The sequence below is a fragment of the Vipera berus genome (genome assembly GCF_964194415.1).
Source record: "Vipera berus genome assembly, chromosome: 2".
NCBI lineage: Eukaryota > Metazoa > Chordata > Lepidosauria > Squamata > Viperidae > Vipera > Vipera berus.
The window spans coordinates 80,791,357-80,811,560 of NC_138203.1; the positions used below are offsets into that span (position 1 = coordinate 80,791,357).

The 20,204-nt window shown below is 39.0% G+C and overlaps 1 protein-coding gene across 1 annotated transcript in view; it reads left to right on the plus strand.

The window, feature by feature from the left end:
* Window positions 1–20,204, plus strand: part of ADAMTSL1 (ADAMTS like 1) — a gene marked incomplete at its 5' end in the record, with an annotated part of 247,590 nt that overhangs the window by 89,931 nt on the left and 137,455 nt on the right. The window contains one exon of the mRNA XM_081319841.1: window positions 14,279–14,405. Within this exon, the coding sequence (XP_081175967.1) occupies window positions 14,279–14,405 (127 nt within the window). The remainder of the gene's footprint in view (window positions 1–14,278; window positions 14,406–20,204) is intronic.

The following is a 20,204-nucleotide window of genomic DNA, read 5'->3' on the forward strand; positions in this document are numbered from 1 at the left end:
GTTAGGTATCTTTGGGGGGAAATGAAGGGAAGCAAGTGCTTTATATACCACCTTTCCTATCGGAATTTACGAGGGTAAACCTAGGAATTGCTCTTTCAGATTTTCCTCAAGATGGGAGGGAAGGCTAGAGGGAGAAGGAGAGGGAGATCTACACAGTTTCCATGCTGCAGAGGAAGGACCCGTTTGGATGGGCAGATTCAATGTTGGCAAGGCAATGCCTGATGTATCCTGATTACTAACATACCATTTCAGGTTTAGCCTGAAATCCGGTGAATAACCAGTGCAGTGATTTCAAAAGTGTTGTGTAATAGTGTCCATTTAGCTCAGGGGTCTTCAAACTTGGCCCTTTTATGACTTGTGGACTTCAGCTCCCAGAATTCCTCAGTCAGCGTGCCTGTCTGAGGAATTCTGGCAGTTGAAGTCCACAAGTCATAAAAGGGCCAAGTTTGAAGACCCCTGATTTAGTTGCTGCATTCTGGGCCAGCTGCAGCTTCTGAGTCATCACAAAGGCTGCCCATATAGTGTGTGTTAAGAGTAATCCAACAGTGTGATTAAGGCACAAGTTACCATCAAAATATCCCAGTCTGTGTAAGTTTGCCCAAATATCATGGTCCAAAAAAGGCCAGATTTCTTTCTCTGAATAGGTTATGGGCAATTTATATGCATGTGTATTCTGCAGAAGAAATGTCTGAAGAATTTGTTTCATAGTGACCCTTCTCTTCATTTCCTTTTTCTTTCTAACAGAAGCAAGAGTATAGAGCAGGGGTGTCAAACTCGCAACGTCATGTGACATGTCACGACGTATCTCGACTTTTTTGCCATTGCCGGCAATGGGGTGGCGGTTTTCCTATGATGCATCTGGCCTGCAGGCCGGCAGTTTGACACCCCTGGTATAGAGGGGATGTATCATTTTCATATTTATGCTCACTTTAGAAGATGGAATAATGTGACATATTAAAATCCCTGTTAAATTCCTTTCTATGTTAAAATAATAAGCAGTCCTTTTTATTTTTATCAAATGGACCCTGTGGCATATTTATTTGTGAGGGAATTTAAGCAGAATTAGGATTCCTAATCTCCATTTTTTGCAGGCATGGACATTTTTGGTCCTTTACAATCTTTTGATATTAGTTTACAACACAGTCTGTAAGTAAATTACATCTCTTGTAGTCAGTTCTTGTGACCAACTTTTGAGAGCTGAGTTTTTACTCACAACCTTAGTTGCAATGCATCTTGTCATTTGTAACTGTTCAAATAACCAGACTAAAGTTACAGGGTGTACGTCAAGCAGATTATAAAATGCGAACCAAGTTTGAATTAAAAGCAAGTAGATTAGAGACACCCGTTCCAATATTAGGCTCTTGATCGTAAAATTTGTGGCGCAGAAGGGACCTTTGAAAGGAAAAAAAAACATTTATCTGTGCCTGGCTAGGTTTTCTGGCTTGTTTTTATTATACTATTTCCTGGCCGAGTTTCTCAATGGTAACAAGGAATGAATATGAAAAAGACTTTACCCTGAGGCATTTATGAGCAGGCAAGGCTCAAGCAGGACTTGTCATTGCTGGACTAGTTATGTGGTTAAAAAAAAACCTTGTAAGAAGAGCTAAAGTTCATGTGTATTGAAAACATAGTTATAATTATGGGGTGCAAATGGCTACGCCTTCATTTGGATGCCATTAAATGGTCCACACAAGCCTCATTGCCTTAACTTGCTGACTTTTCTTGTATCATAATTGTTTATGAACATATTTTAGGTACGAATCTTTGTGTGATAAAAAATATATCACAATTTTCTATCCGGCCAACTTGGTGTTTGCCCAGACAGAGTCCCTTCCAATTCTGTTATTCTATATTCTGTGTTCTAAATATGAGCATAAGTGCTACAGAATTGAACTTCCCATTGAAAGACAGCCTTTTTGACTCATGCCAGAAAATTATTTCAGACAACAGTAACCAATTAATTGGAGTTGTATTCTGGATGCTTGCTCTGTTTTTTTCCCCCCTGTGTTAAAGCTGTGCTAACCTTCTAGGCAAATACAGATAGTCCTTGACTTACAACAGTTCATTTAGTGACTGTTCAAAGTTACAGCGGCACTAAAAAACAGTGGCTTATGACCGGTTTTCACATTTACAACTGTTATAGTATCCCCATGGTGACATGATCAAATTCAGACATTTGGCAACTGTCAGGACCCACTTCAAGCCCACATCTTAAGAAAGCAGAACTCTTGGAAACAATTTCTTCCAAACAGGAACTTTTATTAAGAGTAGGTGATAGCAGGTATAATAGACAGGATCTGAGATTTCCCATGCAATGCAGTAGATTATAGTATCCCCAAGCAAGACCCCACGCCATAGATCGACCGCCCGATGTGGGATAACCAATCTCCAAATGTTAAGTCTGTTGTGGGAACCAGGGAGATAACATCGGCTCGTCTCTGGCTCACACAGTGAGGGTCGGTGGCTTCTTTACACCTTTCTCTGAGAGAGTAGACATAAACCAGGCACTGAGGTTATATTCCTTATTTCCTCCTTTGTTCTTAACTGACAGTTTAAAAGATAGAGTTCAGAGAGAGAGATAACTCAGGAAACAGGGTACAGATGCAATAAACAAAATAAGGGATTACATTGGGATACGCCGATAGGGCTCGCAACTTGGGTGTCCTCCTGGATTCGCGGCTCAGCCTTGAAGATCATATAGGAGCCATGACCAGGGGGGCTTTTGCTGAGGTTCGCCTGGTGCGCCAGTTGTGGCCCTATCTGGACTGAGATGCCTTGCACACGGTCACTCATGCGCTCATGACCTCCTGGTTAGACTACTGCAAAGCTCTCTACATGGGGCTGCCCTTGAGGACCACTCGGAGGCTTCAACTGGTGCAGAATGCAGCCGTGTGAGTTGTGATGGGGGCTTCCCGATACTCCCATATAACACCTCTGCTCCGCGAGCTGCATTGGCTTCCGGTTGCCCTCTGGGTGAGATTCAAGGTGCTGGTGATGACCTATAAAGCCCTAAATGGCTTGGGTCCGGGATATCTGAGGGAACACCTGCTGCCGGCATCAAGTTCCCTTCGTCCTGTGCGCTCTCACAGGGAGGGCCTTCTCAGGGTGCCGCCGGCAAAGGATTGCCGGTGGGCAACGCCCAGGGGGAGGGCCTTCTCTATGGGAGCGCCTGCCCTCTGGAACCAGTTACCTGTAGAGCTTAGGACTGCCCCTGATTTTCGTTCGTTCCGCCGGGACCTGAAGACCTGGCTCTTTGAGCTTTCCAGCCAGAACTGAGGATTTTTTAATTTTTTAACTTATTGTAATTGGGTTTTTAATTAGAGTTATAGGGGTTTTAGATTTTAATTAAGGATAATTTAATCTATTTTAATTGTTATTAATTTTTGTATTGTGATGCTGTTTTAATTGCCTTGTGAACTGCCCTGGGTCCTGCGGGAGAAGGGCGGTATATAAGTTTCATAAATAAATAAATAAATAAATAAATTGTAGCGAATGGAGGAAGTGAAAGTAATAACCCTGCAGGCACATCCCTCCTTCCCCTTGGAAGTATGGCAAAACCCAGGAAAAAGTGGAATGAAATAGAAATGAAATGAAATAAAATAGGAATGGGTTTTGACAGCAACTGACTCATATTTATAATGGTCTCAGTGTCCCAGGGGCATGAGATCAGGTTTGCGACCTTCCAACAAGCAAAATTAAGGGGGAAGCCAGATTCACTTAACAACTGGGGCAAGAATGGGGTAAAATTCACTTCACAACTGCCTCGCTTAGCAACAGAAATTTGGGGCTCAATTATGGTCGTAATTTGAGGACTACCTCCCTACTTAACAGAAGTGTGAATCCCTTGGGGATGGTGCAGTAATGAAAAGGAAATCTCTAAATATGTAAAACGTTCACTGTTGTTGTTAGTTGCAAAGTCGTGTCTGACCCATCATGACCCCATGGACAAGGTTCCTCCAGGCCTTCCTGTCCTCTACCATCTTCTGGAGTCCATTTAGGCTCACGCTTTCCGCTGCAGTGACTCCATCCAGCCATCTCATTCTCTGTCGTCCCCTTCTTCTCTTGCCCTCAATCTTTCCCAGACATCCACTGTGCAAAATAGCAAACTCAGTTCTGTATCTGACTGTTGGATAGTTATGCAGGGTCATAACTATTTTTACTACTTCTGCTTCATAACTATTTGTCCATGGTGACTTCTTGTTTTCCATCTAGATCAGAGGTGGGAACTGAGGCCCCTTTATGACTTGTGGACCTCAACTCCCAGAATTCCTGAGCCAGCCATGCCGAAGTCTACAGGTCATGAAAGGGCCATAGATCCCTACCCCTGATTTAGATGATTCGACACCAACATCATTGTCATGACACATGCTAATTGTTCGGTTGCTGCGGTATTAAGAGTGGTATAACTTTATCCACTTTGATAGAAAAACTAGTGTGGTCGACTTCCGGCAGCACTGCCGCTTCGAATGGCGGCGTTCTGAAGCCGCCCGATCCTGGGAAGCGTCAAAACGCCCGGAGGCAGCAAAACCAGCTGTTCCGCGGCACTGGAGCTTCTTCTTCGGGAGAAGAGGGAGAGGCGAGCCTGCCTGGATAGAGGTAGAGCCCCCATACGATCCTCCCAAGTAGTTTGGGGGATAAAAGGGTGAGCTCCCTCGGAGCCCAGGCTTTCTCCGCTCCCAGGACGTCTTCGCTCCAAAAGGAGTGGAACAAGACGCGACAACTGCACCTGCTGCTTAGAGGGGACTGTGAGTATTTTGAAAAGCAGGCAGAGCAAAGCAGGAAGATCTGGATTTTTAAACTGGATCTTAACTTTAACTCAGTTTCATTATCTACTTCAAGCTTCAAGTGTGAAATGGAGTGAAAATGGCGCTGGAGTGTTTCTCTCCTGTGTGAAGTGACTGTGTTTGAAAAGTGTTATATTTTGCTAGAAAGCAAGAGATACAACTCGCAATTGACTCTATTCAGTATTGGATTTTGTGTATTTGATTTTGTGTATTTGAAAGCCTGTTCCCTATTCTTCTTATTGAAAGTTAAAAACTCTGGGAGAATTGTTACTTTTTTTTTCCTTTTCTTCCTGAACTTTGATTCTGCTGGGTGACAGAGGAAATTGAAACTTAAGAGATGGCTGCGAAACGTGGGGGAGGGCCCCCGCTTTCTAAGAACGCTATCTCCTCACCTATGCCACAAACTGCAGGGCAGACTTCGATGAAACCTACAGTACAACCACCCTCTCCCCCACCTCCTGCATTTACACTGACAGACATCCAGCAAGTTGTGATGCAGTCAACGCAAGTTCTGCAACAAGAAATAAAGAATCAAAACAACCAGATGAGGGAAGATATAGTGCTTGCACTCCAGGGCTTAGCAGCACATATAGAACGCCTGGATGCTCGTGTGGATTCAGTTATGGAGTATGTGGAGAACTTGGAAAATAAAATTACTGATGCTGAGCAGAAGGTTGATAGAGCAGAGGCCAAGATTGACAGAACAGGGGATGAGGTCATTATATTAGAGTATAAGAGCATGGAGTTTGCTTTGCGTATTAGAGGCCTCAAAGAGAATCCTAAAGAAAATCTGGAATGGGAAATAGCACAAGCAGTGGCTCCTGTTTTGAAATGGGAACCTGAAGAATTACTTAAGGAAATGGATAAGATATTTAGAGTTAACTCCTGGATTGCTAGGCAAAAAAGTCTACCTAGAGATGTAGTGATCTATTTTTCCAGGAGATCAACTAGAAATTCTATTATCCAGGCCTTTTATCGGGAAAAATTCCAGATTGCAGGCCAAGATATTATGATCTTAAAGGAGATACCTTCAAAAATTCTTGGAAAGAGGAAAGACTTTGCCTTTTTGTCTGATGAGCTTAAGAAGCGACAAGTCCAGTTCAGATGGGAAATTCCTATTGGGATTGTGGTAAATTATGCAGGGACCAGATACAGACTGGATACAATCTTAAAAGCAAAAGATTTCTACACTAAGGTCCTGAAAGCAGGTTTACCACCATCTCCCCGAATTAAGAAAACAGAAGCTAGACAAGATAATAAACAATTGAGTGAAGAGGCAATGTTACTGCCCCCTGAGGAGATCCAGAAACCGGAGGCCATAGAGCAGAATTTGATATTAAAGGAAGACCCAAAAAAACAGAGGATGACAAGAGCTGCACATAAGCGTATGGAAAAGGAACAAAAACAGAAGTCTGCAACTGGTTCAGCTACGCAAGATGCGACTGTTTTAGAGCCCGTGGGAGGAGCACGTCCTAAGAGAGCAACAGCTGATCTTCAGGCCATGTTCCAAAGGCTCATGGTCACCAGAGATGGTGAAGTTCCTGACATGGAATGTTAACGGGCTAAATTCACCACAGAAAAGAAAGAAAGTATTTTTTTTATTTGAAACAACATAAAAATGACGTTGTTTGTTTACAAGAGACACATATTGCATTAAGAGATCAAAAATATTTGACTAATTCCCGATTGGGAACATATTTTGCATCTTCTGCTCCGGACAAGAAGGCTGGAGTGGTTATTTACTTAAGAAAAGACTTTTCGGCAAGGCTGATTGAATCAGATAAGCAAGGGAGATATGTTAGTATTGAATTAATATTACAAGGAAAGAAAGTTCTTCTTATTGGATTATATGCTCCAAATCAACAACAGCAAAAAAAATTTAAATTCTTACACCAAAGGCTAATTGAACTGGATTACAAATCTGTTATTATGATGGGGGATTGGAATGGGGTCTTGGTGCCATCTGAAGACAAGAAGGGGTCTTCTAAAACCCTTTGTAACTCAAAATTGCCTAAAGCCTTTTTTGATTTGAAGGAAGATCTGGAATTAAGAGATGTATGGCGGGAAAGGAATATGAGAGACAGGGATTTTACTTTTTTTCGGATAGACACAAATCTTTTTCCAGGATTGACTTCATTTTGATTACTACTGACCTTTCCTCCTCGGTTAAGAATGTTAAGATTTTCCCTAGGACAATGTCTGACCATAGTCCTGTTTGGCTGGAGCTCTTTACTGAAGACACTAGTAGGAGATCCTGGAGGCTGAATGAGAACTTATTTACAAATGACTTGTTCTTGCAGAAATGTAGAGAACATATGAAAGAATTTTTTGTCACGAATATGCATAAAAGTACTTCGATGGAAATGGTTTGGGATGCTAGTAAGGCCTATATGAGAGGGGTTTTGATTTATATGAATAATGCTTATAGGCGTAAGCAAGTGCAAAAACGTTTAGATATTGAGGAAGAGATTAAAATTAAAGAGAAAAAGTTTATTTTGAATCCATTGGATAATAATTTAAAGATCTCAATACATTTATTGAAAGAACAATTTAATATGCTATTGGCTGATCAAGTAGCAACTAATTTGCGTTATGCCAAACACAATACTTTCTGTAACGCCAACAAGCCTGGTAGATGGCTGGCTTATCAATTAAGGAAGAAACAGAAATTACGTACTATAGACAAAATAGAATATAAAGGAAAAGAAGTCTACCAACAAAATTTGATTAAGAGGAGTTTCCTAGATTTTTACTCGAAATTATATTCTAAAGAGAATATACAAGCTCTAGATATAGATAAGTATCTACAGGGAGCTCATTTCCCAAGACTTTCACAAGAACAACAACTTGAGATGAATTGCCCAATTACACCAGAAGAAATTTCTTTAGCTATTAAACAGTTGAAATTGGGCAAAACTCCAGGAACAGATGGATTAACAGCAATTTATTATAAAAAGTTGCTGCCTGAAATGATTGAACCCTTAAAGATTTTGTTTAATGAAATTCAGACTGGAGGCGCAGTTCCTCCATCATGGAGGACAGCTTTTGTATCGTTGATCCCAAAGGAGGATCAAGATCTTACCCAACCTAAAAATTATAGACCTATATCGCTCTTAAATACAGATTATAAGATCTTTGCTAAAGTATTGGCTAATAGATTAATGCAAGTTTTGAAACAAATGATTCATAGTGACCAATCGGGATTTATATCTGGGAGGTATATGAAAAATAATGTAAGACAAATTGTTAACTTGCTTGAATATTTGGATAAGAACAACCAAGTCTCCGCAGCACTGATATTTTTGGATGCAGAGAAAGCCTTTGACCAATTGAATTGGCAGTTTTTATTAAGAGTTGTTGAGGAGATGAATTTTGGAGAAGGTTTTCTACATGCTATTAAAGCTATATATCAACAACAAACTGCACAAATTATAGTTAATGGGGGACTAACAGAGACTTTTAGAATTGAAAAAGGCACAAGGCAGGGCTGCCCCCTATCACCATTATTGTTTGTTTTAACATTAGAGATTTTACTAATTAAAATTCGAGAGTCCTCTTTGATAAAGGGAATTAAAATAAAACAGAATGATTATAGACTGAGAGCTTTTGCTGATAACTTGGTTGTGACAGTATCCCAACCGCTACAGTCGGTTGTAGACTTGATGGAAATTATAACTCAGTATGGTAAGGTTTCTGGGTTTAAGGTGAACAGCAATAAAACTAAGATATTATCCAAGAATTTATCTACGAGTGAAAGGGATATGTTATCTAACTTAACAGGTTTTGAAATAGTGAAGAAGGTTAAATATCTAGGAGTGCATATTGCAGCCTCAAATGTAAAATTGTATAAGAATAATTATGAAACACTATGGTTGAAGGTACAAAGGGACTTAAATAATTGGAAAAAATTACAATTATCACTACTGGGAAGAATTGCAGTTGTTAAAATGAATGTTCTACCAAAGTTCCTCTTTCTGTTTCAGATGATACCTATACTGAAAAAGGATGCCAACCTTGATCAATGGCAGAAGGGTATTAACAAATTTATCTGGGCGGGGAAAAAACCAAGAGTTAAATTCAAGATTTTACAGGATGCCAGGGAAAGAGGGGGACTCAAGGCGCCGAATTTGAAATTGTACTATGATGCGGCTGCTTTGACCTGGGTTAGTGATTGGCTTAATTTAACTAACAAGAGAATACTTCATCTTGAGGGATGGGATTTGGTATATGGATGGCATGCATACTTGCTTTATGATAAGAAGGTAGACAGGGCTTTTAAATCCCATATTCTTAGAAGTGCTTTACTGCGTGTCTGGAAAAAGTACTATAATAAGTTAAATTATAAAATACCGATTTGGGGAATTCCTGGACACGCGATAGAGGGTGTATCTATGGGAGTGAGTATGGATATGGTTTCTTATAAGGAACTACTCAAATTGCAAGGGAATGATTGGCAACTTAAATCAGCAGAGGAGTTAAGACAAGAAAACATAAATTACTCTTGGTTTCAATATACCCAATTGAAAGCTAGGTGGAAGTCAGATCAAAAGGTTGGTATCACAATTACAGATCAAAATTTAGTAAAGCAAATTAGAGATTCAAAATGTGCACATATAAAGAGGATATATAATGCTTTAATTGAATTGGATTCAGAAACGGAATTGGTTAAAGATTGCATGGTAAAATGGGCACAAAATATTCAGGAACCAATCTCGTTGGACACCTGGGAGATAATTTGGGTTAGAAATGTTAAATTTACCCAGGCTCAAAATTTAAGAGAAAATTTTTACAAAATGTTTTATAGATGGCATCTGGATCCCAAGAAGTTGTCCAACATGTATCCTAATCTGCAGTCTAAGTGTTGGAGGTGTGGTAGCTTAGAAGCTACCTATTTCCACATGTGGTGGACTTGTAGAAACATAAAAGCCTTCTGGATTAAAATTTGGTGGAACATTCAAAAGATTTTTAAGAGGAAGATAAAGTTTTCCCCGCAATTGTTCTTACTGGGTATTGTTGTAAATTGTGATGTCAAAGAGACTAATCTGATGTTGAATATGATAACGGCAGCACGGTTACTGGTGGGACAATATTGGAAGAAGGACAATCTGCCCACGGTAGAAGAATGGGTGTTTAAAGTTTCTAATCTTGCAGAAATGTCCAAGATTTCTGCTTATTTAAAGGATCACTCACAGGAGAGATATATTTCAGTTTGGAGGAGATGGATAAATTATATTGAAAACAAATATGGGACCAAAAAGTTCCATTTAGCTTATGAGTAGAATTTAGTGGGATATTGTTATTGTTAGTAGTTATGCTAAGAGAGAGTTAAAGCGCAGTACGAATTTGGTTGATTGTATATTGTGTAAATTTTTATTTAGAATATGATTGTTGTAACTATAATCCTGTATTTAGCTCTGGGAAGTGGGGGGGGGAAGTGGGGGGGTTGGGGTGGGAGGGATTTGGGGATATATTGTAAAATATTGTAAAACTCTTTAATAAAAAAAACCTAGTGTGGTCTATCCCTGATTTTGACTAGTAATAGAGAAATAGAGTCTACCTGATCCAGGAGGAAGGAATGTCTACAAAAATGGATTTTTTTTCTTTGTTCAAAGGCTGATGCCTGTCTCCTGAGGCATCTGCTTTTTCTTGCAAGTTTGGCACCCACCCTCCATCTCTAATGTGGAGTAATCATACACCTGCTAATAGGGCTGTATGGAAATGGCTTCTCTCCAAGGCAGTGTTTATGTTCTGATGGTGAATGGCAGGATGGTGATGGTAATTCTTCAATGACAGATTTCTTGGTTGGAGAGGAGATGGAACCGTGATACCTATTCAGAATAACAGGCAAACGCAATGCTGGATTTTATTTATGTATATATGCAGGTCATTTACATGGTGCACTACTTCAACAAGTCATTCTGGGTGACTGACATAAGGTGCAAATCCCCCCCCAAGTTTATAAAACTGGCATAAAAGAAAATAAAATGCAATTTAAAAAACTATCATAGTAAATACTGTAATCAAGGCACCTCACAAGAACTCACCACAATTTATCAGGATCCACCAGTGTCCCAAACCTAATCTTGTTGTCGTGGCCTTACAAACGGTCAGTAGGGTTGGGGCCATCTGGATATAAGGGAGAAGGTTGTTCCTTAGGGCAGATGCTCTGAGAAGGCATAGATCTTGGGTCCCACTAGATCAGGGGTCCCAAACCCCCGAACTGTGGACCGGTCACTGGTCCGCAGCCCATTGGGAACTGGGCTGCCCAGGGGGCGGGTGAGCACACGAAGCTTCATTTGCACATGCACATGAGCTAGGTTGCGTGTGTTAAACCATCCCCTCCCGCCGCTGCCGCCAGTCCAGAGACCCAGAAAGGTTGGGGACGGCTGCACCAGATGACATTGTTTCAGAGAAGGGACGCACTATTGTAAGTGACTTGGCACATTTTATGCCATCTTTTTATTGATTCTTCAAAATTCCCATCAACTGCTTGAAATTAAATTCTGTAGCTCTCTTTTGCTAAAATTTGGTGGCAGAAGTTCAGCAAATGCGTTCAAGGAGTCATATCCCTTTTTTGGGAGTGCAGTGCAAAATTATCTCTGCAATATTCATCGGATGTCGATAGGGATGCTAATTCTGGGACAAACATAGGTCAGTGATTCCCCCCCCACACTGTGTTTGTACACCTTTGTGTGGCTTTTTAAAATGCACGGCTTAAAAAATATATTTCCGTAACTGTTAAAAAAGCACGACGAATTTGCTCTGCTGCATTTTATTATAAACTCACAGAAGCCACAGAAGTTCAGATTTACTGTTATTAAGGACCATAGATACTTAAAATCCATGCATTTAGTAAAAAACATGCTCTCATTTTATTAGTTCTCTACGTTGAGTTATGTATTTTTCAAACAGCCATGAGTCCGGCAAATATGATAAGCAACGCTGACAAATCTGAATCACCAGCTTTAAATTTTAAGCGTGTTTTTGCTTAATTGCTTAGGAGTGTCATCGTCTTTCTGAGAAACCCTTATTTTTATGGGGGCGTGTGTGTGTGTGTGTGTGTGTGTGTGTGTGTGCGCGTGCGTGTGTGTGTGTGTTTCTTCCAAGTAGCTTTCAAGTCAGAAGGGGAATAGGCTTCTTCTTTTTTATTTTCTGGCCCTATTTTTATAATGTTTGTACACTGATGTGTTTTCCTAGTTAGGGTGTAAAAGAAAAAAAAAGGTTTCCCTGTATACGTATAACGAACAGTTGGTGGGTGGCCCCATCACTGGAAGCTTTCAAGAAGAGACTGGACAGCTATTTATCAGAAATAGTATGTGCTGCGTGAGCAGGGGGTTGGACTAGATGACCTCCAAGGTCTCTTCCAACTCTGTTACTGTTACAGACACACGTCTGACTCATTTATTCTTTTCTCATGCATGTCCGTGGGAATTTGCTACTTTCCTCAGAGTAACAAAAGCAGCATCACACCACTACCTTCCCTTTTTGTACCTTCATGCAACATCACAATGCCCATAACGAAAAGGACTTGCTTTGTGAGCCCACAACACAGGGGTTTTTGTTGTTGTTGTTGTTGTTTTGCATTCCCCCACCTCTCCAGGACCCTGCTGTTCTGCGTCTTTGTCTTTTGTAAGGGTAAGTAAAACCTAAACTGTAGTGTAAACCCATAGCTAGCTCCTGCTTGTTAATACTTACTACAAATCACATTCAGATAGGAGGGGGGGAAATCATTTTAAACTGGAAACCAAAACTTCAAGCCTTGAAGGAGAAAGGAAGCATAAGGGTCAGGTGAGTTGCATATTATTGGAATAACAGGCTGCTTCTTAATCAGCCTATTTTGCAGCTGCAACTAGCTGCACATCAAAGGACTTAATGCCATGATCCACATAAGCATTTGCTCCTTGGTTCTGACATCAGAGTATAAATATGTGTGACTTCTCATTCCTAATACAGATGATTAGCACTAGAGAAGCATAAGACTCCAAGTTGAAAGAAAACTGTCTAGAACTGCCAAATATCACAGATGCCATTATGGTGTAGTTTATCTACTGCTTCTCTCACACATGCTGAATTAAACAGCATAGGGAACAAAGGGGAGAGCCAGACGGAATGGGAGAAGTCACAGCTGCATTCTTTTTTTGCAGCTGTGGATTTCTTAAAGCAACAGGCCCAATCTCTGCACTGCAGTCTGACAGCCTTCGATCTCGTGGACTGTACTAAATTTAAAGCTTTGATTTTTTTTTAAAAAAAAAATACTTTCCAATATTTGATTTAAGAAAGTACCTTTAAGCATTTCTAGTTTCCTAAATGTTAGAAAACAGAGGAATGATGCTTGATACAGCTCAGATTCTTAAATCTAAAAGAAATGTACTTACCGGGATGCTATAGGATACATATCTGTATCCTTATGTTTTGTTTGTAGATGTATTTTAACAAATCCCATTTTTTGGAAACTTGAGTCATATAGCTAAGGAAAATTTGAACAGATTCAGTTTAAGCTAGGTCAGATGGCTTATTAAAAGAATATTTCAGTGTTAATCTGGTTTTCTGAAATGCAGGTCGTTGATTTAACCTTTGTAAAGCCTGTGTAAAAATGCTTTAAGCCTGAATAGTTAATCAGAGACTGACATGGCACACTCATTTGGATCCTTCTTCTTTCACTCATCTGCTTTATGGATCAGACACTATTTTGTTTTTGAGTGGAGTAATCAAGGTCATAAAAAATTGAGGGAAGAGATTTTGCCCTTAATTCCTGTTGGAAAAAACTAGAAATAGAATTCAGATTTCTTGACTTTCTTTTGGTTTTATATATAATCTTGTTCCTCTGTCTGATTACTCTCTGAAAAAGTTTGCAATACTCAGAGTGAGGTATGATGGAATATAATGTAAGACAGCAGCAAATATAAAAGCTACATAGACAGCTTTAACTTGAACATGGTTATCCATGGCCCAATTACCTAAGTAGTAATGTTGTAGCACAGTACAAGTCATTACAGCTCTTACATAAAGTTGTATCTGCAATGTTTTTTTTTTATTTTGCTCATATTAGATGTAATAAATCATCAGCATTTCTGTTTTACTCATTAGTTTAATGGACAGTTAGATCTAATACCTTCATTTTCCTCAGTAAAATGCTGAGGAAAATGCTATAAGATAGTAAATCTGAAGATGAACTTTCATTGAGATTTAATCATGTAACTATTTCATAATAAACATGTTAACCATAAAAATATTGACAGGACTCTGAAGCCAAAAAAAAAATCATTTCAGCAACTTTTAAATACTGTACACCATTTTTGCCTTGTAAGCAATGCTCCTGATTTCAGATGGAACTTTACCAAGCAAATTTATTTTGCTCTCCCTTTTCTTGCTAACCTGCTTTATGGCCCTTTGGAGACAATGTGATGAAGAAAATTGGCGGGAACTAAGCTCAGAAATGGGTCCAACTGTCAGGAGGTGCTCAATTTGAACTGCACATCTTTCTCTTTTGTCAGATTGTTGGCTGTGATCATCAGCTGGGAAGCCCTGTGAAGGAAGATAACTGTGGGGTCTGTGATGGCGACGGTTCCACCTGCCGGCTTGTTCGAGGCCAATATAAATCTCAGCTCTTGGCAAATAAATGTAAGATGTTGACTTGACTTTTACCTCAGTGGGAATATGACTGTTCTCCAAACCATAATGTGTGTGTGTTTGTGTGTGCGCACGCACACACACACACACACACACACACACATATATATATACACACACACATATATACATACATATACATATATATATATATATATATATATATATATATATATACATATACATATATACACACACATACACACACATATGTATATATATGTGTGTGTGTATACATATATACATACAAATACATACATACACATATACATATATACATATACTGTACATATACATATACATATACATATATACCATATATATATATATATATATATATATATATATATATATATATATATATATATATATATATATATATATATATATATATATATATATATATATATATATATATATATATATATATATATATATATATATATAAAAGGAGTGTTAGGTCCTTAAATTTTTAGTAACAACCAAAGCTATCCTAAAAACATTTTCTTGAACTTTCCTGGCCTCATCCTGGGAAATCAAACACAGTTAATTAATGAATATTCCATCTTCTCTCAAGAAAAAAATTGGATCCTTCTGTTTTGGGAGCTGTTAAATAGGTTTGCCAGATGTCACAAAGAACGTAGCTATTTTTCTTTACATATCAGAGGACAGCTCTACAGATGAGACTGATCATGCGGCGTAATAGGAAAAAGCTGCACCTGCTGAATAATTTTTGCCGGCTCTCTGTCTGTTAGATATATGCAACCTTCATTGTGTTTGGAATCATGCCAACTTTAGCGGACAATGGGGCATGCTCACGCAGTCGTCAGTGCCTTGAAAAATAATGAGACAAAATGTACACGCCATGAAAGCATGCAAAGACTTGCAAAGTTGGAAGATCCCAGAGTAATTGATTCATAGAACAGGGTAGCTTGGGCCAAACTGCTGCATATTGTTAACCCAGCAACCTCTTTGAACTACGAAGCCAGCTTGGGAGAAGGTGATTTGCGGTTTATAGGGCTTGGGGAGGTGGATGGGAACTCAGCCATTCATTTGCCAGTAGTTCTTCCGTATGAAGTCATGGGCTTGATTGAGACAGCTACATTTACCATTCTGAAGTGGTTCTGGAAGTATGCAGGGGAAAAAGAGATTGCATCCTCATCGTGTCCATTTTTCATCACTAAAAAGCCTCTGCAAAACAGAAAGGGGCAAGATTTTGGCCGTGGCGGCAGTGTAAAATGGAGCATGCTATTAAACAATGTGCTTTATTTATTTTTACTCATTATGCCAAAAGTGATTTCAGCCCTGTATCTCCTTCAGGTATGTGAGTACTTGTGTACATACATTTAATTGTATTCTGATTTTTAAAGAGGAAAAAAAAGAGAACATTATCTAAACATCTAAAATCCTATTTGGAATCGTCTTTGCTGAATATCTTATTATTCCATCTATTTACGTTTGATTGCTGTAAGGAATGTGAAGAGACATTTGTTTAAAGCAGGGGTAGGCAACCTCGGCTCTTTTATGACTCATGGACTTCAACTCCCAGAATTCCTGAGCCGCTCAGGAATTCTGGGAGTTGAAGTCCATGAGTCATAAAAGAGCCGAGGTTGCCTACCCCTGCTTTAAAGAATCATGTTTGCTATCAAACAGAATATTTTCTTGTCTGGAAAATTCAAGATACACCCTCAGTTGACCAATCAGCTTTTTGTATGTTGTCGTATTAAGTGAATGCAGTGCAAAAAATTTTAATAAGAATAAGAATCCCACACAGGTGTTCTCTAAATGAATTGGATTTCAGCTCCATTCCTGACCAATAGAATCAAAGGCAACAGTATCTTGCTGATTCTAGGCAGTAGAAAACAAAAGAACATTTCCACCAAGTCATGATGTTTCTTGTAAATCAATTACAGTATCCTTCACCATAACCTACTATATTTACAAGGCTGCACAGGCAAAGTAGTTAGAATGGCTTGAACCGCTTGGACAAAGGGCAGCTTTAAAATAGAATAAATAAACCAATCATTCTTTTTCAGATGCTTTCCTTGAATGTAAAGCTTTTTAAAATACAGAAGTGATTACTTAATTACAGTAATAGTTGTGGTACAAACAGATATCAGACCCTTTTCCACAACTTCTCTCTTCTTTCTTTTCTTATTTCTTCTTCTTTTTTTTGGTCTCCATTTATGTTTCCTGCTTACATTTAGATATTTTCACTGTCTTACCGCTCCCAATTTTTAGTTCTATCCTTGCTGCTTCTCATGTCTTGTTTCTCAGATTTTTATCAATTCTTAAATGCAACGTAGAGATTTAATTTGCCATGACATTGGAAAACTGAAGAAAAATTTATTTATTTATTTATTTAATTTGATTTGTATACTGCCCTTCTACCGAAGGACTCAGGGCGGTGTACAGGGCAATAAAATGCAATAAAAATACAGTATACAAAAGTTAAGATAAAAATTAAATAGAATAGCCCAATTACAGTAAAAGTTAATTAAAATTACAATTAAAATACCCCAAACCCATCAGACCAGGCCGGCTTGCTCAAATAGGTGAGTTTCCAGGTCACGGCGGAAGGAGCAAAGGTCACTTACTGGTACTCATAGTGGACGCAAGAGAAGAAAAACGATAACACGAGTGCCATGTTGTCATTGTGATATTCTATTTTGCATTGGATATCCCAATACGATTCACACCAATTCCATATTCGCATCAGTTGTATGATGACGTCATGGTGCATACTCCATCATTTGGAGATAATAAAAGACATCTATGCTATCCTTTAACCTCACTTCGCTTTCCAGAAGGAAACTCATGGGAAGAAGGCATTAAATCCTTTTGATTAATCAGCAGATGTACTGGTGCAGTTCTTTCCCCTCTCTTCCCCAAGTAATTCCCATGTGTCTGGAGATTAACCCCACTTAAACTACTGCTTAAGCAAGAATGTCAGAAAATGAATCTCAATCTAGACTTAGTGAAGTATAAATGCTAAGCCATGCTCATTGCTTCAGTTGCTTCACCTCAAAAAAATTACTTCCCTCTGGTTTCCTCTTGTTCATCACTCCTTTTTCATGTGAGTCTGTCTGCTTTTTCTTTTCGTTTGCAAACCTCAAGGCAAACCTCACCTCCTTTTTAATTCTCTGGGGATAGCCTTTCTTCGAGAAGCAGAATAATAAAATGAATAGGAGAACTGTTGATTGAGAACTAGGTTGATCACGCAGAAATGGTTGAGCAGCAGAAAAAAGGATGCCAGAAACTTGCAAGAAACACATGTCAGCCATAAAAAGCTATAGTGCTTCCACCCTGTGCAGAACTTTGGATCTTCTTATGTTCATTTGCAGCCCTAATAATTTTAAATTAAAGAAAACCAATTCTTCACGGTTGTCGATGGGAATTTCTCACTCTTAGAAATTCTAGGTCAGGGGTCCCCATCACCCGGTCCATGGACCAGTACTGGGCCACGGCATGCCAGCAACCGGTCCGCACAAACAAGCAAAGCCCCATCAGTGGGATGCAGGCGGGACACAAAACTATGGCCCCTCCGGTCCACGGAAAAACCTCTCTCCACGTAACCGGTCCCTGGTGCCCAAAAGGGGTGGGACCTCTGTTCTAGGTGAACAAGTGTACATAAATGGATCTCATTAAGACAAAGAAGAGGTTGGCCTAGTCAAAAGTAACTAACATAGATTTTCCCCTAAGAACCTTTCATAATAAGCCATTTATATACCAGCCTTTTTAAATAAAGTAAATAATGAATTTGAATTACAGAACTATGGAACGTCTATATCTTCACTGCTGTTACATACTGGCATTTGCACCAAGAAAGTTCTGATTACTTCAGTGAGTGATGATTGTTGGGATTGATATTGACCAAACCAACAAATAATTTTAGGTGTGCTTTCGGCTAAATTTCTGATCGATTAATGGCTGTTCTTCATTCTTGGCTATACACTCTTGATTCTTGATTCTTGTCTTCGGATTCCTTCTCCGTTGCATCTCAGCATGCAGCGATTCTAGTAATAACAAAAAGAAAGACCAGGGGGGGAAAAACTTTATAGTGGTTTGCTTCCCAATTGTTCACTATAAATATTACAGAAATCCTTTGGAAGATAACTGAGCAATCCGGTGGGTGCCTGACTGCGTGAACTGTAACGGAGAAATATATAGGACACGACTGGGGATAGGCAACGGAGGGGAAATATGAACAAATGCATATTTGAGCTTATGGATTATATGCAGGCACCCAAGTGGGTATTTCAAAGTTGTGCTCTGAGTGATGTGGTAGTTGGGGAGACAAATACAATTGAAGTGCCTCAGCAAGTTAACTCTGTGAAAGTTAGAAAAATATATGTAGGAAGAATTTGCGGAGGAAATGAAGAAACCTGGAGGTGTAAAAAGAGCGCTTCCCTAGAAGCAGATCACAAAAAGGTCACATTCCAAGAATAATAAAGTGTTCTGTAATGTTCGGATGTGGTTGTGCAATTGGAGTTGATTTCCTACTAAAATTAAAATCATTTTTACAGCCCAGGAACTCACAGAAGAAATATTTTAAAACATTAAGACATATTGTCATTGAAGGGGCATAACCTGGAAACCAGTGCACATTTTGTGTAAATGGGGCATTCTAATGTCACAATAAAAATGTTTTCCTTGTGCTCTAGTTGAGTTTGGAGGACACACACTCTAATGTTACATATTGAAACCATCAGTCAAGGAATCAAGGAACTGCTGTGCTATATGGGAATGTTTTAAAAGAAAGAAAAGAATAAGAAATATTTTTTCCCCTGGAATAGAGCAATTCAATAGAGGTTTGGGAGTTTTCTAGAACTAAATATCATAGCAGAAAAAGAAGATCAGGGCAAAGGAAATGGTGAAGAAAAATTATTGTCTCTTCTTTTCTCTTCTTATCAAGATTCCCCAGTGTTTCTTGGAAAAAGTAAAACAGTATTACAAGGTTTTGTTTTAGATTAATTGAGCATAAGAGCATTCATGCAGTGGTAGGCATTAAAGTACAATCCCTGGTTTTGTTTGATAGGACTGTCCACACTGCAGCATATTCCCCAGTGTGGCCGAGTACTATATTTTAAAGGTGTTTTTAAAAATAGTTTTTCTATAGGTAATTTTATTCTTAGAGATCCTACACATGTTTACAATCCTTTCCTAGATGATACACAGCACTGGCTGAGGACTGAGACATTTTTTTGCTTTCATTTATAATTTTCCTTTAATTTTTGCCTGGAAAGGAACATCTGTTAAGCAGGTAGCAGGAAAACGTCAGAGGCATCCTGTCACACTTAAGGGGTATGATTTTTTGATTATTTTTTTTTAGCACTTTGAATTAACAGATTCTGTGCCAAAAATATGCTGGAAATGTTTTTCTTTTTTAAACATTCCAAACGCACTGTTGATTTCATCATATTGGATTCATTTTCTCTTCGTATCTGCATTTATTTTGCACTCCTGCTTTGTGTCCATTGCTAAGGAGAAATAGGAAAGAGAAGGAAGAGGAAAAACGTATGTAACATTACAACTTAGAAGAAAAATAGCTACTGTAGTATTCATAGGGCTGGTATTTCAATCCCAGAGGGGCCTGGAAACAGAAAAATGGTGGGGTGGGAGAAGATATGTGTCTCTGGCTTGCCTCCTACACTCTTCTAAAGGAGAAACATCTGCTTGGTGTCCTCTTTTTGCCCATAAAAATGAAAGATTACTTGAAAAGTTCGGGAGTTCGGCAACTGAGGGTCCTTCCCTACATCCCCCATTTTTATTACCCCCTTACAGAATGAA